At 32.1% G+C, this 25,474-nt stretch overlaps 2 protein-coding genes and 1 long non-coding RNA gene across 4 annotated transcripts; 1 reads left to right on the top strand and 2 right to left on the bottom strand.

Moving 5' to 3' along the window:
• Positions 1-7,115: 7,115 nt before the first annotated feature.
• Positions 7,116-8,530, top strand: LOC111884000 (expansin-A8). The gene is made up of 3 exons (XM_023880328.2): positions 7,116-7,312; positions 7,506-7,818; positions 7,903-8,530. The coding sequence occupies exons 1-3, from the start codon at positions 7,192-7,194 to the stop codon at positions 8,204-8,206; spliced, it is 738 nt and encodes a 245-aa protein (XP_023736096.1). The 5' UTR covers positions 7,116-7,191; the 3' UTR covers positions 8,207-8,530.
• Positions 8,531-18,199: 9,669 nt separating this feature from the next.
• LOC128132248 (uncharacterized) lies at positions 18,200-19,744 on the bottom strand. Its single transcript, XR_008230465.1, has 2 exons — positions 19,166-19,744; positions 18,200-19,004 (listed from the first exon to the last, which is right to left on the bottom strand). It is a non-coding gene; the product is annotated as an uncharacterized LOC128132248 (long non-coding RNA).
• Positions 19,745-20,724: 980 nt separating this feature from the next.
• LOC111884021 (reticulon-like protein B16) lies at positions 20,725-22,450 on the bottom strand. 2 transcript variants are annotated; one of them, XM_023880350.3, is made up of 6 exons: positions 22,295-22,450; positions 22,010-22,157; positions 21,608-21,788; positions 21,379-21,520; positions 21,223-21,292; positions 20,725-21,057 (listed from the first exon to the last, which is right to left on the bottom strand). In XM_023880350.3, exons 2-6 carry the CDS (start codon positions 22,137-22,139, stop codon positions 20,888-20,890), a joined length of 693 nt encoding a protein of 230 aa, XP_023736118.1. In that variant the 5' UTR covers positions 22,140-22,157; positions 22,295-22,450; the 3' UTR covers positions 20,725-20,887. The 2 variants fall into 2 exon arrangements, with proteins under 2 accessions (XP_023736118.1, XP_023736119.1); XM_023880351.3 differs by having other exon boundaries at positions 22,288-22,436.
• Between the last annotated feature and the right edge of the window lie 3,024 nt (positions 22,451-25,474).

The raw sequence follows: 25,474 nt of genomic DNA, 5'->3' as shown, positions 1-25,474 counted from the left end.
TGGGTTTGGGCCTTAGTCTTGAAACAAACTAGGTAAGGGGTAAAATGGTATTTTTACCCTAATTATGGACTGATGGTTATGAATGGGAGTCCAATTATTAATTGGATGTCATTTAATATTGATAGTTTGGGGATTTGTCGGACCAACATCCATGGATTTATCAGTGTGATTCGTCAGTGCAAGGTGAGTTTCCTTACTGGGTTTAGCGAGTCTAAGGCACCAATATCGACCCTTGTTATTTATGTTAGGATGCTAGGAGTCTGCGTGAACCTTGCATGTGATATGTGCTGCAATGTATATCGGGCGGGGCTCGATACCGGGCGAGGCCCGATGACTGTACCGTATGTTATTGTTCTATGATCATTGTATGTGTTAGTATGATTATGTGATATATGTCTATGTGTATAGCGGGCGAGGCCCGATGTCAGGCGGGGCCTAAGAATAACAGATATGCATATCGAGCGAGGCTCGATGTCAGGCGGGGCCCGAAACCAAGTGAGAGACGATACTGGGCGGGGCCGAATGGAGGGTGGGGGTCCCAGTATATGATTTATTATGTTTAGTATGTGGTATCTTGGGGAACTCACTATGCTTTGTACTTACGGCTTTCAGTTTATGTTTCAGGTACTTTGACTTTTAAATGGAAGAACTCGCGATGATTATAGAGCACACACCACCTCGTTCCATATTTTCTTGATTTACTCTATGTGAAATGGTGATTGATACATTTGTTTTATTTGGATTCATATGATGATGTTTTGAGAATACTGGTTTTATTAATTTAAAAATGAAATTTTTGGGTCTTATTTTTAGGACGTTACGTATAATTTTAAAACATGAAAAACATCTCAAACATTCAGTATTTCATTCAAAAACTATAAAAACTTCAAAATATTAGTTACAATTCACAACACAAAATGATAAACGGTAATTGGTAAATGGTAAAAGACGTAAAGTGGCAATATCATTTTTTTTTCATTTTCAAAAAAATAAAACAAAGGTAGGATCGGATCGGATCCCGATCCTATGATCTTACCTACAATCCTACCCCAAATACGATCCCTATACGATCTGAATTGTTTTTCATACCTAAGATCGTACGATCCTACTATCAAGAACGCGATTTTGACAACCTTGGCTCCTGTATCGAGTCATATAATTATGTAATTGATATGTAAAATTCAACTTTAATGGTCTATTAGGCATAAAAAAGTATTTGAGTGACTAAATATGTAAAATGATCAACCGTTGTTGTGCTACAATACCAAAAACTCAAAAATAAAATACAATATGTATTGTGTTAGACTGTAAAACCGATATTTACAATAAGACTATGTTTGACATACTAGCTGGAAAAGCTAGATAATAGCTAAAAACCTAACTGATAGTTAAAAAGTTAGCTTTTAAATAAAAAAGTAGATGATAACTAAAAAGTTAACCGATAAAAAATGACGTGTTGTAAATTAATTGAAATATATAAAATGACATAAATGACATTTAAAAGAATATGTATTTATAATTTATTTAAGAGTTTATTTGGAAAAAAAAAATTTAAAAATCCTAAAAATTAGTCTTAATATTTTTAAAAAAATTAGTTTATAAACTACCTTTTTAGCTTGTTAAACATGACAACTTAAAAAAAAAACTCAAAATATAAATTAATTGTGAGAAACACGCTTTAACAAGTTAACAACAACAATACCAAAACCATCCCATCAATTATCGTTTTGACTCTTTAATGTTTGGAAGTTACATTTAACCCGAAGAAAAAAGGATCCAAATACATATAACATATTTGTGTTTTTTATTTTTTTAAATAGTAAATAGAAAACATTAATTAGTGGCTTTTTAATAATTTAATTCTCATATTTTTGGGTCGTCATTTTTTTTTAACTCAATAGAGAAATTAAGCTGTGAAAATTATGGGTCATAACCAATTTCATAAATATTGATTTTTGCTGGTAAGTCACGGAGGTTCAAATCTACCTACTAACTAAGAGGTCATGGATTCAATCCTAGATAAAAAAAAATTATATTTATTTGCCATTCAAAAAAAATGATTGATAATTTTTAGGGTAAACTGCAAATATGGTTATGGTAGCTTGTTTTTGTGGATACAACTTAAAATGTTTCCAATTTTTTTTTTTTTTTTTTTTTTTTTTTTTTTTTTTTTTGTGAATTTGGTCTTAAAAAACATGGAAAAAATATTATACCACATAAAATAAAATAAAAAATACACTTATATACGTAAATTCTCATATTCTAACATATCAATTTTGTTTAGGTTCATCTATTTCTCTTTTTATCTGCCTTTTCTCCACATACCATTCACCCCCTCTCTTCCATGTGTCTTCCAACGACCACCATATCATTGCCTTATAACTAGGGATGAAAGTAGGTCCAAACTCGGACCGGATGGATCCGGACCCGGAAAACCCGGAACCGGTTAACGGGATTTTATAGAACCGGAAACCGGACCGGTATATAGGAACCAGTTCCGGGTATGGTTCCGGATAAAGTGGGTCTAGAACCGGAAAACCTGGAAACATCAAAGTGGGTAGGTTGGAACCGGATAAAGTGGGTTTAGAACCGGAAAACTCGGAAAAACCGAATTTTTTTGGTAATTACTTACTACTCAGTGGGTTGAACTTTGAAAATTTTCATATTGATATCCTGACTTTGGAGGACTGTAATTCATTGAATATGAAACCAAAATTAACAAAATTATAGTCTAAAATCATGTACAAACTCTAAAATACACTTTAGAAAAACCCACATATCAATCCGACTTTAAACAAATGAGATATGCTTGTGTTAATATTTTCACATAATAAAAAGTACAAAAACAAATAGTTGAAAAGTTGAAAATTTTCAGTTTTGATATCCCGACTTCGGAGGACTGTAAATCATTGAATGTTAAACCAAAAATGACAAAATTATAGTCTAAACTCATGTACAAACTGTAAACTAGAAGTTGGAAAAAACCACATGTCAATCCGACTTCAAACAAATAAGATATGCATGCTTTAAAACTTTCACCGAATACAAAAAAACTGAAAAACTAAAAACTTCCAGCTTTGATATCTCGACTTTGTAGGACTGTAAGTCAATGAATATAAAACTAAAATGACAAATTTATAGTCTAAAATCATGTACAAACTCTAAACTACATGTTTGAAAAAACCATATGTCAATTGGAGTTGAAACGAATAAGATATGCATCTTTTAAACGTTTCATAAAAACCGGTTCCGGCCCTAAAAGTGGTTCCGGTTCCAAAAATCGGTTCCGGTTTTTAGACCCGGTTTACCCGGACCCAATGGACCCAAACCCGGATTACCCGGAACCCGGATAAAGCCAATTTATAAACCCAAAACCAGACCCGATTCTACATATTCCGGTTCTAACGGTTCTAGTTTCGGTCCGGTTTTCCTGTTCTAAATCTCATCCATACTTATAACCCTCATATGATCTCATTCCTTTTATTTAACGAAAGTATTTGTAACCAACTCTCACTTTATGCTTTTTTGTTGTTTGAAGTCATTAAGTGGGTTTAGTGTGATATTAATACCTTACTAATGGGGGTGTTTGACTTGTCTTTTTGAGAGACAAAAGTTCTTTTTGGAAAAGTTACAAAAAATCAGGTTTTTCTAACTTTTCCAAAAAGTCAGTTTTCTTTCTATCTAAAATCCGAAAGTAGCTTTTAAAATGTTTCTATCAAATATCTTATAGCTTTTATCTTTTTCAAAAAGGACTTTTGCCTCTCAAAAAGACAAGCCAAACACCCCCTATGTATCATGTTATCATTTAGACCCTCATAGTTGAATGGACTATTATGAGAGTACGAATTTGGTTATGGGAAATTGAAGTAATAATAATTTGGATTTGGTAACTTACATTTAGTGAATTGCATTTAATATACATCGTTTACCTTTTATAATGATATTTGAAGCTTTGAAGTTAATAACAAGGTGCTTATTATATATAATGTCATTTTATAAACTATTTATGATTGTCGAACCGTATTTACTTGGTGGAATTTCCGATTCTGATACATTAATTTGACATATGTTTAGGTAGACTTGGTAATTCGTGTATTCGTGTCATGAAAATGTGTCAGCCACGAATTTGACACGATACGATTACACGATGAGAAATAAGCTTTATCTCAATTTTTAAGATGTATTTGTGTCGTGTCGTGTCGTGTTTCTCACAGATTCGTGTCTTCGTGTCTGAAATTGTCAGGTCTATGTTTAGGTTAGTAGCAATCTAGTAGTGTTTTTCTTTAATATTTTGGAGATTTGAAGTTGATGAGAATATTTTGGAGCTCGGTAAACTTGGTAAGCACCGCCCCTGTGCCTCGCATGCAACTTTTGTGTTCTGATACATTAATTTGACATATGTTTAGGTTAGTAGCAGTCTAGTAATGTTTTTCTTTAATATTTTGGAGATTTGAAGTTGATGAGAATATTTTGGAGCTCGGTAAACTTGGTAAGCACCGGCCCTGTGCCTGGCATGCAACTTTTGTGTCTCCTCGGCAATGTCTTGCCGAAGACGGCGGCGTAGCCATGATTTTGTTTTAGAATAGGCCAAATAATATACAAAATATGAATGAGTGACAAAATTCTTCAAACGATAACAAAATGTAACTATATATGTATTCTTAACTAAATTGTTTATTTAAGTTGCACACGATGTTGTCTTACATCATTAAAATAATCTAAAACGAAGTCTAATCGACATAGACAACAATGTATTCTCTTCTGTTAATTTCAAGTTTTGAATAGAATAAGCCAAATAACAACTGTCATTCCTTTTATTTAACGAAAGTATATATTATACATACCATATATATGTAACTTTAATTTTGTATGAGTGAGTCAAGGCCTACTCTTGTCATATATTGGCTACAACATTGGCGAGAAATGATACGATTGAGATGGGCTGAGGTAGTGAGGTGGTCAGTGGCAGACCTTAGTGGTGCTCGGGGGGTCCTGGGCCACTGTTCCGATTTCGACACATCGTGTAAAAAAAATTATGTTTTTTCTATTAGGTGCACCGACTTAAAATACGAGTGCCCCTACTTATTTAGATTTTTTCGGAAATTTTTTTTAGTGTCACCCCTACTAAAACGTTCTGCGTCCATAACTGGAGGTGGTCATAATTTTGAGGAGGCTGTGATCGGCAATTTCGACACTACTCTTATATTCGTTTGTGATGCCCTTATATACCTTTTTGACACTTATTTTGATATTAAAAGAGTTTTGATGTTTTGGGAATTCCACCCTTTTTTAAAATGCTTTTGGAAAACATTAAAAATAATTAAAATTATTATTTCAAAATAGCTCATGATCAGATGTTTCAAAATATCACATTAAGTCTAAATTATAATATACTTCTTGGAAAAAATGGGGATTAGCAAGCATTTTAAAAATACACATCCAATCTTCAACTACCATGAAAATTCATACTAGTATAAAAAAAAAAATAGCAGTATAATATAAACAAAAAAATTATTATTAATTGAAATGATTTCAGCATCCAATCTTCAACTATCCTCAAAAACTTGATGGACAAATTTGCACGTTTTCTTACAATGATACGGCGCAATTTTAGCAGTTTCTAATATATAATTATAAAATTATAAAATTGTGTAATATATATTTAGATTGTGTTTGATACGTATCAGTTAGCCGAAAAAAATAGTTTATTTTTTAAGTTTTTTTTAAATTGTCATATTTAATATGCCAAAAAGTAGCAAAGTTAGTTTTTTTTTTAAAGCTACCTTTTTTAAGATTTCCAAAATATATTTTTAATTAATTATCAAAAACATATTATTCTAAATGTCTTTTATGTTATTTTATATATTTTAGCTAATTTATTAACCAGTTTTTACCAAACATTATTTTATTTCAGTTAGATTGTCAAACACAATATTAATGATGTATGCTTCAAAATCTATTTTTCCTTTTTGGAAAAAAAAAGACTAACAAAAAATTAATTTTCGTACGTTTATGATTTTGTGTTAAGGTATTCATTAGGAACATATTTTTAGTTTTTTTTTAATTCGTATAAATGTGTTAAAATATCAATAACCTTTTTATAAACATTATAATAGAAAACTTTTCCTAATCAACATTTAGTTAAAAGAATAAATTAATGGCGTAAGTTTATGCTGGTGTGAATTTTTCCTTTCCAAGTAACAGATTTATAAGAATTTTTAAGAAAGAGTTTAATAGAATTAGTTGTGAATTTTTAATTAATTTTCTTATGAATTAATCGATTTGATTTAACTCATTAAGTTTTTAATCAGAACAATAAGTTGTTACTGAAACAAAATATATTATAGGCTTTACAATCATTTTTAATAATTTAGTTACACACTTTGTCACGTATTATTTGGCCACGTTATTATTTTCAAATTAAAATTTGTAGTTATTTTTAATTAAATCTAGTATATGGAGTTTGATGACAGCATTGAATAGTAATTATGAACAAATTAATAACAAATAAATTAATGAAGAGGAGGAGAGGAAAAAAAAGATAAATGAAAGAAGAAAATTGTTGAGGAAATGCATGTGCTAATGGGGCCATCAGTTTGGTATTTCAATTGGAACAACCGCATGTTCAACTTGGACGATGGATACAAATCTCTTACAAACCCGTAAAATATTAATTACGCTTATCGATAAAATTTTCAATAAACAAACTTTATATAATAATTCAAACAAATTCATATTACACACACTGTATTAGAAGCTTATAATTTTCTAATAGTGGATTACAACATAAAATTTCTATCAAATTTGATTGTATGATTTCCTTATTCCAAACGACATAAATTTCTAACAACTTTGATTGATTTATTATATAATAACCAACCAAGTTACAAATAAATTGGCAGTACATCTGTTTCTTTTTTTTTTTTTTTGTTTTTTTGACTCACTCTTGTGGATATGGTTGCTACAACATATGCTAAAAGTGTCATTTTCTAGTACATATGGTCCCAACCCCTTTGCCTCCTTCTAACTTCCCTATATAAGTTAGTTAACACCATTCCCTCTAATATTATACCAACCTCTTTCTTCACTTTACATCTCTCTCTCTCTCTCTCTCTCTCTCTCTCTCTCTCTCTCTCTCTCTCTCTCTCTCTCTCTCTCTCTCTCTCTCTCTCTCTCTCTCTCTCTCTTGCAATGGCCTTTTCAACTTTCACCACTGTTTCTCTACTTCTATGCTCTTTCAATCTTGTCTATGGAGGTTGGGAAAGTGGCCATGCCACTTTTTATGGCGGCGGGGATGCCTCAGGAACAATGGGTATGCCAAAAATATATATATTTTTTCAATATATATATATATATATATATATATATATATATATATATATATATATATATATATATATATATATATATATATATATATATATATATATATATATATATATAAAACAATGAATACGATTATTTTGAAAAAGTACATCATTGTGACTCTATTGCTTTCTTGCTAGGTGGTGCTTGCGGATATGGAAATTTGTATAGCCAAGGATATGGTACAAACACTGCGGCACTTAGCACTGCTCTATTCAATAATGGTTTGAGTTGTGGGTCTTGTTATGAGATGAGATGCAATGACGACCCTAAATGGTGTCTCCCTGGTTCCATAATTGTAACTGCAACCAATTTCTGTCCACCTAACCCTGGCTTGTCTAACGATAATGGTGGGTGGTGCAACCCTCCCCTTCAACATTTTGACCTGGCTGAGCCTGCTTTCCTACAAATTGCACAATATCGAGCTGGAATTGTACCTGTGTCATTTCAAAGGTATTGTATGATGCTCTATCACTTTATATATATGTCACAATATTTATTGTAAAGTTTTAATAAATTGATTAATTTGATTTATAGAGTGCCTTGTATGAAGAAAGGAGGTGTAAGGTTTACTATAAATGGCCATTCATATTTCAACTTGGTTTTGATCACCAACGTTGGAGGTGCAGGGGATGTCCACTCGGTATCAATCAAAGGGTCGAAAACCGGGTGGCAACCCATGTCAAGGAACTGGGGGCAAAACTGGCAAAGCAACTCATATCTTAACGGACAAAGTCTTTCTTTTCAAGTCACAACAAGTGACGGAAAGACCATCACAAGCTATAATGCGGCACCATCAAACTGGCAATTTGGTCAGACATTTCAAGGGGCTCAATTTTAATTTTTCTTTTTAATACGAAAGGGGGAAAAAGGTTAGAATTTGAATTTTATTATTTAAAAATTCAAAATTACAATCTAAATTTTAAAGAAATTTGTATATGGTTTTTATTGAGTGGGATTTGAGGTGGAGGATTAGGGGATTGCTGAGGTGGCTGGTTTGCAACCCGCATAAATTTGTATTAGAAATATAGTGTTATTACCGGTTTCTCCTTACGAAAGAGAAACTTGCCTTATTTAGATTGAAAAGCATCATAATGTACTTGTCATAAAGTTTGTAATTTCATGGTATAATTATTGAAGTGCAAAATTAGAAATTCCTTTGCTACGTTGTCTATTTTTTTCTTTTATAACCTCTCTCTCTCTCTCTCTCTCTCTCTCTCTCTCTCTCTCTCTCTCTCTCTCTATATATATATATATATATATATATATATATATATATATATATATATATATATATATATATTCCTTAAAAATGTCAGTTTTTTGACATTTGTCATTTTATGGGATTTTTTAAACAAATATTATCCACTTGTCATTTTTTGATTTGTTTCAATTTTTTAAATTAAAGTCATATATATATATATATATATATATATATATATATATATATATATATATATATATATATATATATATATATAAAGTATTAAATAACATATCAATGATATTAAATTGCAATAAATACGTTTCTTCCTTTCTTATTTTAAAGTTGTACATCAAAAAATATTTGTTGTTTACATTTTAATTTAATGTTTAATCTTTTTTAAATCAACTCATGTAATACACAGGTCTCACACCTAGTGTGTGTGTGTGTGTGTATATATATATATATATATATATATATATATATATATATATATATATATATATATATATATATATATCATTACTATATATGAAAACCTTTTTATTCTCGTGTCTTCTAAATCTAATTTACCCACTTCCAATGACGCCACGTTACCTTACCTTCCGACCGACACAATAAAAGATCCATCGATTCACCTTCTCCTCCAGCCGTTTGGGAGAAGTTGCTTCTAAACATTTTCATTATGCTTGACCGACTTCAGAAGACAATCTTCCCTTTCCATCTTATGAAAACATCCTATATTCTCGGAACCATTGAAGTGATATCCCTCCATCGCTACGACGCTACCATCCCGATTTAGCGTTTCTCCTTCTCCTCTAACAAGTCTGACATCCTCCTCAGAACAACGACACCATCATCCATAAAACAACCCTGATTTCTTGTCGGGGCGGTATGGGAAAAGAGACATTTCAAGGGTAAGGGTCAGTAAAGTCTTTACGATTCATAAAATCAGGATAATCATCTATTAGATCTTGTCGTAATGGAGAACGACATCAAGAACATGGTTTAAAGATTCCAAATTGTAAAAGGTAATTGACTGGGTTTTAAATTGGGGCATCCTCCTATATCGTCTCCTCTTCTCTTATTTTTTGTTTTTACCAAACGAATCCACACTATTTTGGCATATCCATACTTCTAGAATCTAAATTGGTTCTCTCTTTGTACTCTAGAACACGTCTGTTTATCCTTTTCCTGATGCTGAATAACAATTGATTGCCACTAAATATGCCTAATTTTAACATTGCCCATACAAATTATGATCATATATTTGGACTTATTCTGGAATTTCATCAACATCCTGAAGTAAGACTTGATATAAAGTTGAAAGAGACAGTATGATTTTTAGAAGAATTCTTACTTTTCTTCCCTTCTAAAAAAGGGTTCTTACTTGATTTTAAAAAATGGTAAAAAAAAAATTGGGGGATGAAATCATGTAGGATGTTCGAAATTTAGTTACTTTTGTGTTGTTCAGTTTCAACCTGGAGATTGTGTTGAATGAATGTTGTTTAAGATTTTGATAGACAAAAGTATATGATTCTGACTTTTGGTGTTAAGTTGATAGATCATAAGATGGACATAATGGTTGCATGTTTTATTTTTTAATTTGGGGTTGTTTTTTCAGTTAGAAAATTGTTTCAAAAATGAAACTCAAGAACAACGATAATGCTTTTTTTCGTTTAGAAGAACAAGAAAGTTGCGTCCATTTTTGTCCAACTAAACATGGTTGTACATCTTTGCTTCTTTAACAGGTTATTGTTGAATATCGAGGGTGTTATGACAATTACTATTGATAATGTGGCATGAGGGTGTTTCATCGTCTCCTTTTATGCAAGTGATTCTCTAGAAGGTATTATTACTTTTTTACCCCATGAGATTTATATTAAGATGTTTCTTTTTGGAGCTGATTGAATAGTGTGAATAATATACATAGCCAGCCTATGTAAACAATATACAATATTGTAGCGTGGGAAATTCAAATCTTCGGCAGATGAGAATGGGCACGTGCACCAGTTGATCTAAATACAATATAATTGGGTAGAAATTTCAAAGTGTAATGCTAAAATTGAAATTTTGTTTTTGTTGGTGCAATTTGGTGTAGTTTAGGTGTTATGACCACCTGGAGAGTTCGGAGGGTGTGATGTGGGTAGCTGAACATAACTAGAAAAGATGCATAGTTCATGAGTTTTCAAAATTGCAAGGTCATATTATGACGTATCCTTTTTACTTCTAGACTTACTTTAGCATTCAATTTGACAACAATCACTTAAAAGTAATTATACCTCTCTCTTATATGGGAAATAGGAATGTACTTTCATTTGTTTGTATATTATTGCGTTGTACTTTCATATTCTTTATCTTATTCAGGCATTTTACGTTGAATATTTACTCATTTATAGCAATGAACTTCCAATTTTTTTGTTACTAGCGCCGTATTCTTAAGCAACCATGAAGAAAAATACCCAAGTTACCCTTTGTGGACCGTGCTTAGCACCGGCCTATAACATTTCTAGTATATATATATATATATATATATATATATATATATATATATATATATATATATATATATATAGGGTTAGGTTCATGTGAGAACAGTATTTATTGTGAGAACGTGAGAACACTACTTTATGTTACTATTCTGCTATGAATTTTGTATATACAATGTTATGACATTATTCATCAACAAATATATGAACAATCACACATTAATATTCACATTAAAATTTAGTATGTACAACTTTATGACATTATTCATCATCGAATATATGAAGAGTCACATATTTAACATTCACATTAAAATTTACTAAATTACTACATATATATAAATTTTATAGTACAATGGCAATATAAAAATGAATATAATCATATTGTAATTACTACAATACTATACATATTAAATTCAAACAATTTAAACAAGAATAATAACATACAAATAGTGTTTTCACGTTCTCACAATAAATAATGTTCTCAAATGAACTTAATTATATATATATATATATATATATATATATATATATATATATATATATATATATATATATATATATATATAAAATGGTTTGCAACCCTATTACATTTGTATCAGAAAAATAGTGTTATTATCGGTTTCTTCTTATTTAAGAGAAATTTGCCTTATTTAGATTAAAAGGCATCATAATGTACTTGCCACAAAGTTTGTAATTTCATGGTATAATTATTAAAGTTCAAAATTAGAAATTCCTTTGTTAAGCTGTCTATTTTTTCTTTTATAACAAATATATGTTGCAAACCATTATATAGTTTACAGATTCATATATATATATATATATATATATATATATGAATCTGTAAACTATATAATGGTTTGCAACCGGCTTAAATTTGTATTAAAAAATAGTATTATTACCGGTTTCTCTTTAAAAGAAACTTGTATTATTTAGATTAAAAGGCATCATAATGTATTTGTCATAAAGTTTGTAATTTCATGGTATAATTATTAAAACGCAAAATTAGAAATTCCTTTGCTATGTTGTCTATTTTTTCTTTTATAACCAATATATATATATATATATATATATATATATATATATATATATATATATATATATATATATATATATATATATATATATATATATATATATATATATATATATATATATATATATATATATATATATATATATATATAACTCAAAACAGTGAAACACCGATTTTCATCCCTTATTATCTTTTTAAAACCTGTATCTATAGAAGTTAATTAGGACAGTATATACGGATATGACATGTTTTTCTAGGCATAAAAATATAATTATATTAAAATACCGTCCGTGTTTGTTATAAAAAAACAAATGGGATGAATTATTTTTCTGCCACATTATCATCAATCATCTGCAAACGGTCTTTTACGTGTTATAACAAAAAGGTAGTGTTTTTCAAGCCAAACACTAGAAAAATTCTATAACATTACCTAAGAATATAAAAAGAAATGAAGTAATGTAAAACTTATTTGTACCGGAAGAGGTTGTTAGGCTAGTTGCATAGTTGGTTATTAAGTAAAGTGAAATAATATTACGTAAGGATATAAAAAGAAATGAAGTTAATGTAAAACTTATTTGTACCGGAAGTAGTTGGTAGGCTAGTAGCATAATTGGTTAATTGTTAAGTTAAGTGAAATAATATTACGTAAGAATATAAAAAGAAACAGATTTAATGTAAAACTTATTTGTACTGGATGAAGTTGGTCGGTTAGTTGTATAGTTGGTTATTAGGTTGTTTGGTATACCCAAGACAAAGGCCTCTGTAGTATGCGGTTTATGGTCTAGTTTTGATCTAGCTGGCCACGAACCACGATCATGCATACCATTCCGGTGCCTCGTGGTCATGGTGGTTCGTGTTGGGGCGGACTGAGGTCGAAAGAGGACGACCAATCAGCTTTCGCTCCTTCCTTTCTTCTTCTCTCTTGCAGACAACAAGGAAGACGATGTTGAGCACCATCCCGGCTATGTTGAGGAAGATGATGATGATGACATGGAGGTGGAAGGAGGTTGTGGTCGTGAAGACCATAACGGACGATCTTAAGTAAAGTGAAGATGTGCTTGATAAAATTAATTGGTAGTTGGTAGTTGGAAATTAAAAATTATATCTTTTATTTTTATATAAATGTTCGGTAAAAAAATAATCGAAAGCTTTTAAAAAATATAAAATTACATAAAAGGATATATTGATGAAGTACAATATAGAAACATAATTTTTTTTTTAAATGTTACAAGTCAATTTGTAAAAATATAAAGATGTTTTTTTGTTAAATCGTTACTTAAAATAGCTTTTGATTTGGAGTTTTTGTTTAACATAAAAACTAAAAACTTTACTGCGAAACATTTTTTTTAAAAGCTAAATACAATAATAGCATATCAATAGTCAACTAAAAAACATAACTCGACAAGACGTTGACAGGTACAATTTATTGTAAATGACTAATTATATATAAATAGACTAATACATTTTGAGTTTTTCATAATCAAATGATAAGTTATTTGGTCCTTCAAAACAATGTGAAAGTGAAACTAATGGTTCATATGTGGGTGTAAGAAAACCAATTTTTGACAAACATGACACCTTCCAATAAATGAAATGTTACGAGCCATGTGCACATGGGGGTGTCCACAAGGTGTTGGTTAAACCTAAAAATCAATCACTTTCAAAATCCTTTCTAATTTTTGTATGTTTTTATTTCTAGATGTGACATGTCACATACTTAACAATGTTAGATTGTAAAATAACATAACAAGGTTAAACTGTTTGTTTATTTATTTAAGTTACAATTTAAGGTTAATATATGGTTAGTCGTATTAGGAAGCAAAAGATGACTTGACTCGTGCATATGTCCGTTTATTTATTTAAATCACGATTTAAGGTTAATATATGGTTACTTGTAGGAGCAGAAGTACTACGTACCAAATCAAAAACAAACGGGTACCGTATAAGGTCAATAATTTTGGTATTCGGTTCCTCCAAACCTCCAAAAATGGGTTTCAGGAACTTTTGGTTCCGTTACAATTGGTTTAGGGGAGATTAGATATCGGGAACTAGTGCTGGTTTTGATCCTCATAACTTTTTTGTACGAGTTTAGAATTTGCTAATTATTTTTCCAACATATTCTTCTAGGGTTGAGCACGATGTCACACACCCGGACAATGACGGAAACATTGGACGGTGAGACGACATCATGAATGATTAACGTTGTAAATATTGTTTCAACTTATATAAATGCATTTAGAGTGTTCTCAAAGTTTACTATGAGTCCCTATAAAGCTAATGTTGTACGTCGTAAGAATGTTCCTTTTGAGGCTTTCTTCGGATGTCAAAGATGTGTTAGACAGTTATCACCCGATATGACTCTTCCGTCAAGGGTGTAGCTAGCAACCAAATGTGGGGTTGTGAGTCTGTATAAATTTATACATAACTCTCATGCTCACACTTGATTAACGGTTATAGGTCAGGTGTATTTCTAAGCATTGCACTTAATGATGAAATGTCTCATGTAAATCCAGAGTTAACAGATCTAAACGTGTGTATGCCCTAACTTTAAGTGTCAAAGTTACAAGACAAAAGTTTGACAGCATAACCACTGTAAATGTTTATAACCTAAAAGTTCGAGAAGATAACCACTATAAATGTTTATAACCTAAAAGTTCGACAACATAACCACTATAAATGTTTATAACCCAAAAGTTTGATAGCATAACCACTGTAATGTTTATAACAAAAAATTTGACAATATAACCACCGTAAATGTTTATAGCCAAATATTGACCGATGCATAACATACTAGTTAGTAAATAGTTGTGCATATAAGTTTTAAATCAACACTAGTTTATAAAACAGATAAATAACGATTTAAATCTATATAAAAACAATAAATAATCATTTTATGTTTATATAAATATTAAATAAAAGTTACTGTAACGTCCCATTTTGACAAACAAAAATTTTCATTTTTATTAAAATAAAATTCCAGATCATAAAATGTATTAAGGAACCCATTTGCTCTTTATTACATTTGTAAAATCATAGTAATATTATAACGTAAAGTCTTCATTGTTGTTGATGAATGTATATAGTCATGTCTTCGCCTTTTCACAATAACCGCTAATAACCTGAAACAATAACAATTGGGTAAGCACACAAAACTTAATGAGCTTCTCCGAAATACCGCACATAACATAACATATACAAGCATGTATATCGGGTCCTAAGTCATCGTACTAGAATACACCCGGCCCAATCAGTCATCGGACCGAAATGCCCCGGGTTTGTTGGCCTACCGCCTCAACCCAACCACTCTCCCTTGAGCCTTCGTGCCTATGTCTTACAGTCGGCACACACCTGGTATCTTGGCCTACAACATAAAATAGGACCGATTCAACCTCATCTACCACCATATGTCGACATATAAACAAAAGAGGATCAAGTAGGCACATAATACATGCAATATCAATCATATAATTCAGTACCGCCTACTAGACCTATTAGCAATATCACTCAATAATAATTTTTGATCATATAGATTCAATATTATATAACTATGTTTTGAAAGTTAAACTGATTAAACAAATTTATAGATCGAATACTATAAGGTGTTAAAATATAACATAATTCATATATTATTGAAAATTGCTTTATTTTGAGTTTCTTGCAAGTGATGGCTGGTTCAACTAGTTTGATGCATTGGGTTTACATCCTCATGTGGGTTTGAGGTCGGAGTTTCAAACCCGGTAAAGAACAATTTGTGCGCTTCCTGCAAATATGCCCCATATGTGGGGGAAATTTCCCCGAAAAAAAAAAACATACTTGATTTTGAGTTTCTTCGGTTCACAGTTCCCACAATAGTCAATACGACTAAGTCAAAGCCAATACATAAATTCCCTCAATTCACGCCTTAATCGGATACACTCAATTCTCTCTATAGACTATAATCAAATGGATGAAACCCTAGATTTGTGGTTAGATGCAGACGATCAAAATAATAAATATTATAATAAGTTTCTTCTTAATTGATTTTCTAAACAGCAGTGAAGTGAAGTGAAAGTGAAACAATCATTTCGGATCATGCAATGCAAGGAAGCATCGGAGTATTCTCCGTTGGTAATGGTGGAGCTTCATACATAGTTTAAGCGAATACGTTTCAGAAAGAAGACGTTAATCTGTGGATCCTCATCGAGTTGATACTCGAATTAAACACCCATCGTTAAATTAATGCTTCTTGTTATTTGCTGAAAATTGATTCTACTTTTCTCTTCAATTTATCGGATGGGGATCCAGATGCACCGATCAATTTCTTCTATAACACGTATGTCATCATAGAGAACCGAGATTATCAATCCCCAACAGAGTAACAAGCTAGGAACACTTTCCTGAAATCATTCAATTATGTCCCATGTATTATATATATGATATGATAGGTATCATTTTATTCACTGTAATGTTAACATATAGAGTAATTGTAATGATTAATGAGCCAATAATAAAATTCAAAATTCGACAAGTAAACATTCGAAAACTTGTAAAAATGACTTGCATTTTATCTGGCATAAAAAGTAACGGCGGAGATTATATTCAATTTAACTTATTTAATTAAATTAAAAGCATAAAGCTTAACTTTTTATTGTCTCAGTTGGAATAATTATAAATGGTACTATTGCTTTCCCTTTTTAACGTGTAAATGGACCATGCTAGTCGCATCTTGCTACCGCTTTCATGTTTTATATAATATTTTTGCTTTTCTATAAAAAAAAAATTGAGTAAAGAACATATCCAAACAGTCTGCTAATCCGATTTATTACAATATACAATGACATATATAATTTCGATTATTCAATACCATATAACATGTTACATCATCGAAATATGCATCCAAACATCTTTGCAGCAAAGATGAATGATTACAATTTACAAGCATAAAGAAATAAATAATAGAGTAGTATTTTCCGTTGAAATTATGTTAGTTCTTTTTCGAACATGATGATCGGACAAAATGTAGGTGCACCATGCACGTTTGCATTACCCCACACCACATGAGTCGCATGGATTCAAAAGTTGATATGATTGGAAAGAGATGCTCACATGGATTTTATGTTCTCCATAATTTAACCTTATTTTACATGATACTATGAGTCAAATCTATTTTCGTTGACCCATTAACAAAAGCAATATCCATTTTCAAAATTAATGACATATCTAATTTTGTACGTATGGAATAAAATTGAATTTTTAGCTATGTTGTTGAAAATAATTAATTTATTGTAATATGAAGTTTTGAACAATATCTCGACTTCCAATTTTTCTATATTATTTTAAAACTAAATGAAACGTTATCAAAGATTTTAGAATTCATATAATCTTACAATACATACATATCAATATCATCATCTTTTTTCATTCTTAATAAATGATGTGGGATGATTGAATGATACCTATTTTTCTTTCCAAATAAGTCTTCAACCACACTTTCGATCATACTAATAGTGTATTATGTCGACGGACATTTCTTTTGTACTAAGGAAGTAAAATATTTCGTTTTTTCTTTTTAATGTATTCAAAATATTAAATCTTGATGGAACGTTTCTGGATATATTTTCTTTCTTTATTTTAAGATCTATTTTCTTAATTTTTGAAAGAAGTTCTTGTTTAATCATTATGCTTCCTTGAAAAGCATCTTCATGAATTTTTGTGTTAGATTCTTCTTATGTATTGTTTAATCATTTATGCCTAAAGACTACGCTCAAAAGCTTTTAATAAAATTTACAGGTGTTAGATAGATTGAAAACTTTTCAATTACTCTTTACAGGATGAATAAATTCATTTGTCATCGTTCATATAATCATTTAGGGGCTGTTTGACAGGATCTGAATTTTTAAGATCTGAATTTTTAAAAGGTCTGAATTTCTAAGAGGGTCTGAATTTTTAAGATCTGAATTTTTAACATGTTGTTTGGTTGAAACCTCCGAATTTCTGTACTGAATTATAAAGATGACTATTTTACCCTCCATATTATTTTTTACCGAATTCAATGTTTATTTTTATAAAATAACTGAATCAATTCCTTCGATAATTAAAAAAATATATAAACATCATACAAGTTCGAAATTAAACAAAAATCTAAATATAAACATTTTGGATGACATTGTTAAAACTAAATACATTTTTAAAAAATACAATGAGATGAAAATATGATGCTATATAGAAATCAATAAAAATACATTTCTATTTTCTCATTTACACATCATGACATGTACACTACCCTTATCTATATGTGTTCCAAACCATCACTGATATGTGGAAGCTCATTGAATACATCCCTACAAAATTAAACAATACCCTTCACAAAACTTCTTTCATCCATGTAAAATAATGGGTAAAATATTGATTCACCAAGAACTAAAAACAAGGCACCAAAAGTTAAATTCAACACTACACACATGAACAAATTCCACAAAATTAAACAATACACATAAGAACATTTTATATCAGATGTCAATTTGTAACCAAACATCATTGACAAATGACAATGTACTATTTATTCTGACTTATATCACCATAAACCAATTGTAACTTTGTCATAAGAAAATTTAACTTGCAGCTACAATGAAAACAGGCTTCTAAAAAGCCCGTGCATAAGAATAGAGTAGAACAAGTAAGCAATCAGAATGCTGATGTGGCTGTTAAGCAACATTGCTCTTGTTCATATTTTGTGAAAGAAAGCAATGTTAGTGATCAGTAGTTAGGTAAAGCTGCTTCCAGTGGCAATAAACATCAACATGGAGATTTAGAGCATTTCTAGTGGCATTGGTCAAAATGGGATCCTGTAATAGTTTGTAATGTTTTTGAAACTACTTGGGTTGAGTTGGGAACCCATGGTTATGGGGAAATCGATTTCAATTCGGAAAACCGACTGCAGAAAATTCAATTTTAAAAACTCAATTTCAGAAAACTGATTTCAGAAAAGTTCAACAATATCAGCAAAAAAAAAAAAAAAAAAAAAAAAAAAAAAAAAAAAAAAAAAAAAAACTAGAGAAACTAAAGAAACAGATGCGAGAAACAATAAATACAAACCTATGGTGGAAACGCCCAGAGATAGCGATGAGGAGGGTGGCGACGGCCAGAGATGGCGATGGGGATGAGGGTCGTCGACTGTTCTCCAGCTATTGATGGTGAGGGTAAAGAGCGACAGAAAGGGGGCTGGTGGGAGGCGCAGACAGCGACGCTGGAGGAGGCGGAGGTTCTGGTGGAGGCGGTGACTGGCCGATGGCTAGAGTGGTGGAGGGTTGCAGGTCGTCGAAGATGATTGGGAGGGGAAGCCGTGTCGTGATATAGAAAATACAGGAAGGTATATATTTTGGGCAAAATAGGAACACGCCTCTCCTTTCTTTTTTTCAGATACAAACTTATGTCTGAGAAATTAAGAGGCATTTTCAAATTAAGAGGCAAAAAAAATAAGATAAATCCAAACACTCTAAATCTGAACTTTTAAGAGGTTGCCTCTTAATTTTTCAATTAAGAGGCTACCAAACAGCCCCTTAGTTAAGTTATAATCTAATATGTTGTCATCGTTCATATAAGTAATCACTTAGTTAAGTTATAATCTAGTATGTTAAATTTTTCTCATATACTATGATGAACCATTATATGTAAGATGTAGTTTTTGAATAATCGTTTACACCTAAAACAAATGGCTCGTTTAAATATTGAAATATTTAAAGAAAAACTAGATTTACAAGGGTTTTTTCTCTTCGTTATCCCAATTTCATCTTCCTATTATAGATTTTTTTTACTCCGTCTATTAAAAGAACTTTAGATTTTTAGATCGAATTTATTTTTAGATTTTATTTAACCTTTACCACAACAAAATTCTTTAATATTATCTTTGTTAGATTTAAAGCTTACATGACCCTAAGTTTAAACATGCCTTATAGTAATCAATTTGTAATTATTTTAATAAAAAAAATAAAACTCCGGTGGTCCGGCCCAAACAAAATTGGTCTTAGAACTTAGAAGGGCTAGAGATGTAATAATATTATGGAAAATTTCTAATATATAAAACGATATCCCTCATTTTCTTTTCTTTTGTGGGTTGGGGGCGTTCGGTGACATGATAAACATATAAAATACAATCAAATTATCTTTGTTATAAAAGCTATATAGATAGAGATTTGATGAAAGTACATAATTATTAATTAAGAAAGACTAATATCCTCGTAACATGTCATATCTAATTACCAATCAAAAGGATTAATAGCATAGCATACATGTTTTTGTAGATGCAAATAAATACATCTACACAAGTATAATATACTTGTAAGCCTCTTTTTCCTCTTATTTTCACCTCATGATGAGTAATCACAACCGCAATAATCACTTTGTTTTGTACAAAAAAATAAAATAAAATCACGTCTAACCAAACTTATGAGATACTTTAAATTTAAATCGACCCCATTCAAGTCAAGTCAAGCTCAAGGCTCAAGCTACTTGAGTATATTATCGAGAGCCTAACCAATCTTAGTTATATTTAAATTTTTACCCAATATTTTATTCATATATACATAATAATCTACATGTGTTGTGGGTTTCTTGTCTTTTTTTTTTCTAACACAACATGAATAGTATCGAAAAGGGGCTACAACAAATAACATGGTTTGTTTCATAAATAAACATGAAGGTGAATGGTTGTAAGTTGTTGTAACAGATTAGGAATAAAAACTAAAAAAGAAAACAAGCAAGGATTTGTGAATGAATGTTATTATACATGTAACGTTTTAAATGGAAGTGTTAATAGAATTACAATGGTTTATCCTTGGGTACTACATTTCTTGGGAATCTGCTCATAACATTGTCATCCACTATCTTGTAATGTCTTGAAAAGTTTCGGTGGATACTTCCAGCACATCTGTCAACTTGCTCTTCATATCTATTATACAATGCAGGTAAGGTAACTGAAAGAATCGTTCCTGAAATCAAGACATTTAACACCCAAAAATATATAAACTGTTAAATCACTTCAAATCCTATATAACCTATGTATACAGATATTGACTTTTCAGTTAATGTAAAAATAATAACTAAAGTATTTCTAACACATTACATGAATAGTAAATGGAGAGTTATGTTCATACCTATATATGCAAGCGTGAAGAAAGATATTAAACTCCCAAGAACAGATAAGATCCACAGAAACCCCACTACCTGCATCATACAAATCAAAACCAAGTATTTGCCAAGGAATTAATTTCATCAATTATAAATCGTAATAAGTCTCAGTGATCACAAACCATGAAAAAGAGCCTGAAGTCCTTGCCAAGGGTGATGTCATGTGCCATAAGTAACAAATAATTTACTTTCATACGAAAAGATGCAGCAGCATAATTAACCATCTCCTCTGACAATACCAGTTCAGGTAATGTCTGGATTTGTCTGTAATTTTAGAACAGCTATAGTGAGAAAAGCTTATTATTCAAGACTTACAATGTATATTGTATATACAAGTAAAAGCATCCATACTTATCCCTGAAAGAAGCATAATTGGCATGTAGAAACCGCAGTACGATCAAGAACAACAGAACATTGGAACAAATTGTTAAGAACGATAATCCAGATCGCTCAAATATTAGCCACGCAACAGTTGCAACGACAATGATGCCCCATGAAACGTGTTGCCTCTTCCACAGGAGAACATCAGCCGCTAAGAATCAAGAAAAAGAAATATAAAGCAATAAGGGAAATTAAAATCATAGTTTCACTAATTTGGGTATGTTTTGGTCAAGGAGACTAATTTCGATAACAATTACATAACTAAACCCAACTTCATTGCCTATAGAATTAGAAATTATAAACGATTTTGTGTGAAGATTTACTTCGTATGATAAAAAAAAATAGTAGGTTTTGAAGTGAATCGGATTGTACCCTTTCCGCCGCCCATCAACTGGTGAATTGTAGTCTGTCGATCGAATAACCGGTAACCAGAACTTGTGGATGTCGAACACGTACTGTTATCCCTTTCAACGGAATCGCAAACATCTTGTGAATCCTCCATCGAAATGTTAAGATTTCACTGCGAAAACCAAAATCAGTTGAGACGATTAAAGAAATCACCGAGACGAGAAAATTTTCAAGACTGGAAAAGATTTAACAACATCGTATATATACTCAAAATTCGAACAATGAAAGACAAATTCGAGAACCTAAAACCTGATGGGTTAGTTATCTCTCTGCGTTGAATTTGATACCTCGGGACGTTTGTTCATCGGGATTTTGGAAGAACGGGCATATTTTTCTTCGAGTTTTATTGCAAAATGGGACTCTAAACTTGGGTATCTGTCAATTTAATACCTTTTAACTCTTTGTTTTGCACCAAGGTTCTTAACTTTTTCCCTAATTGCCAATGAAGATCTCGATTGGTTATTTACTACAAGTCGATGTAAAAATTTCTTAATTAAAGATAAATTATTAAATCGTAAAAAAAGCATATGTTTATTACGTGCACGGCCACTATGATTGTATTTCTGATATAAACTGCACTAATTATTCTGAATATTATGAAGTAACTGATTACATTTATTCATTTTTATACATAAGATATTTGTGATATCTATATAAACAGTCAATAAGTTTATATAAAATCACACAACAAGTCAACTAGATTAATATTTATGTACAAGGTATCTTGAATATAAAATTGTTCTAATGGATTGCACGATAATGATCACATTTAACGGAAACATCTCATCACCTAAAAAATATCAGGGTCGAAGAAATTGTGAAGTCTCCTTTCGCATCCAAACTCCACACCCATTTATCGGGTTGGGCTTAAAGAACCACTGAATTAAACAACTCGTTGAGATTTCCCATTGGTTTGGAGGAGTGGAGAATTAACCAACCATTTATCAAGCTAGAAATGGATGCGGGACGCCTGCATTAGTTCCACCGGTGCAGCGTACACGATACCTCCTACCACATGCACTTTTGCCAGCAAACAAACCCGCGTTTGCTGCTACAATCATTACACCTCGGTCATGATAACCATAGCATGATGATGCTACGAAAGATGACAAAACATTTAAAAATCGCTACATAATAAAGATAAACAATTTAGTTAAGACTAGTGAGTCTTTGTAATGGAGGAAGTTTGGACGGAAGTCCGCCGGAAAAAATGGGAGAAAAACTACAACAGGAAAGCGGAGGAAACAACTACTTTCTTTGTAACAAACGTTCCGATGGAAGCAACGAAAGGAGAAATGCAGAAAACATTCGAGAAACATGGCAAACTCACAGATGTGTATATGGGGCAGAAGGTGGGGAAGAACGGAAAACACTACGCCTTCATACGATACAGGGGAGTTACTAATGCTAAGGAACTGGAAAGGAAACTAGATGGCGCAAAGATTAGAGGGAGGATCCTTGCAGTAAACATAGCCTTACATGAGAGGAAATAACCACCCAAATTTCAAGCTTACAAAGGCGGAAAAGGAAGATTGATGGAAGACAAGACAAGAGCAATCAAAGATCAAAGAAAGGAGACACGAACACAATTCCGAGATCATAGAACATACGCCGATATGTTAAGGCCGACCCACATAACAAATTCCCGTCCAGAATCAACGAGACCATTAACTCTACAAAGAGAACCGACCACTCTCAGTTGGTTGAGGAAAACAACCATAGTTGGTGAAGTAATGTCGCTAGACCATCTAGGACACCTCCCTAAACTGCTAAACTCAAACGGCGAATCCAATATGGAGATAAAATACATTGGAGGACTGAGGGTCCTAATACTATTCGATCACTCTGTAGCAGCAAAGGAGTTCATGGAAAACAAATGCAGGTGGAAAGATCATATGAAATGGCTAAGATGGGGTGACAAGGCAGAAACACATGTAGAACGAGTAGCATGGATCAGAATTATAGGACTTCCACTACACCTTTGGGGACAAAGTAATTTTGAAATAATCACGAGTGCATATGGGAAAACCATTGCACCCTTCAAAGACATCCCACACAGAGTCGACCTATCACATGTAAAGATAGGTATTCTTACGAAAAGGAAGATGCATATAAATGAAGAGGTTACTGCTACGTTCGAAGGGAAGGAATATCAGTTGGGGATAATCGAATTTGATGAAGATTGGTTCCCATTCAGATTCGATCCATCAGAAGATTACCTTGAAAAAAACAGCCACAAAAAAATGACGATCCGGAAGAAGATGAAGTTGGGACGGCAGTGGGAGAAAACGAAAGAGAAGAAGGAGAGATTTGGCCGGAATTGCAAAACTCGTCGGAGGAAAATAGGGTTCCGGCGGATGACCAGGGACGGACGGCGATGGTAGACGAACAGATGCATGGGGAACAAACAGGATTATTGGGAACATCAAAGGGGACATCGGAACCGACCCTTCAAATACCCGAGGCATTATTAACAAATGGTAACAATCAGGGACACGTGACAAAAGCTGGCATTAGTTTGCCACTCGCTGATGGAGCACATAATGGGCTTCCCCCAATTAACTATTTTGGGCCTTTCCCATATCAATTAAAAACAGATAAAGTAGCCCAAACTTTCAGAACCGAAGGATCCAATGGAAAAAGAAGAAGAGTAATGACGTTAAACAAGGGTTACAACACACCCGTTATTCCTCTCATGGAGAACCCAATTGAGTCCGACCCCGAACCCATCCCTCAAACTGTGCCAATACCGGATTCCCCACCGGTATCAAACCAGAACGCTGACATTGACCTCAATACCCCTCCCCCATAGCAAATCGATAACATGGAAGAAAATACGGGAAACCCCAGGACATCCGAAATGGAAGAAACAGATGCACTTGGTAGGGAGCTTGGATTTGACATAGGGCTAAACAACCCTATCCTCAGCGAAGTCATGGGAGAAGAAGGAGAGAATATCCCACCTCAATGAACTGCCTCAGCCTGAATGTGAGAGGAATCGGAGAAACCCACAAGGTAAATTGGGTAAAAAGGCTCAAAGTACATAACAGGTCTTCATTCGTAGGAATTCAAGAAACACAATTAGGGAATATTGAGGCAATAGATGTACAAGGGTGTTGGGATTCTGACGAATTTGGATTCTCTGCAACTCAAGCCTCAGGAAGATCGGGTGGAATACTAAGTATGGGGGATTCAAATGTGTACAACGTGACCAGCACTATTAAGTCGAGACACTTCCTCATTACGATCAGGGATTGGGAAGGAATACCAGGCGACACAATAATCGCAAATGTGTACGGCCCTCACGAGTTAACAGAAAAAAGACGAGTATGGGAGGAACTGCTGCAAGTTAAGAGAGCAAAAGTTGGTACTTGGATAGTTTTTGGGGATTTCAATACAGTAAGAAGACGTGAGGAAAGACATAATTCC

The sequence above is a fragment of the Lactuca sativa genome, chromosome 2, assembly GCF_002870075.4.
Source record: "Lactuca sativa cultivar Salinas chromosome 2, Lsat_Salinas_v11, whole genome shotgun sequence".
Lineage (NCBI taxonomy): Eukaryota > Viridiplantae > Streptophyta > Magnoliopsida > Asterales > Asteraceae > Lactuca > Lactuca sativa.
This window is presented reverse-complemented; position numbering and strand designations above follow the sequence as displayed.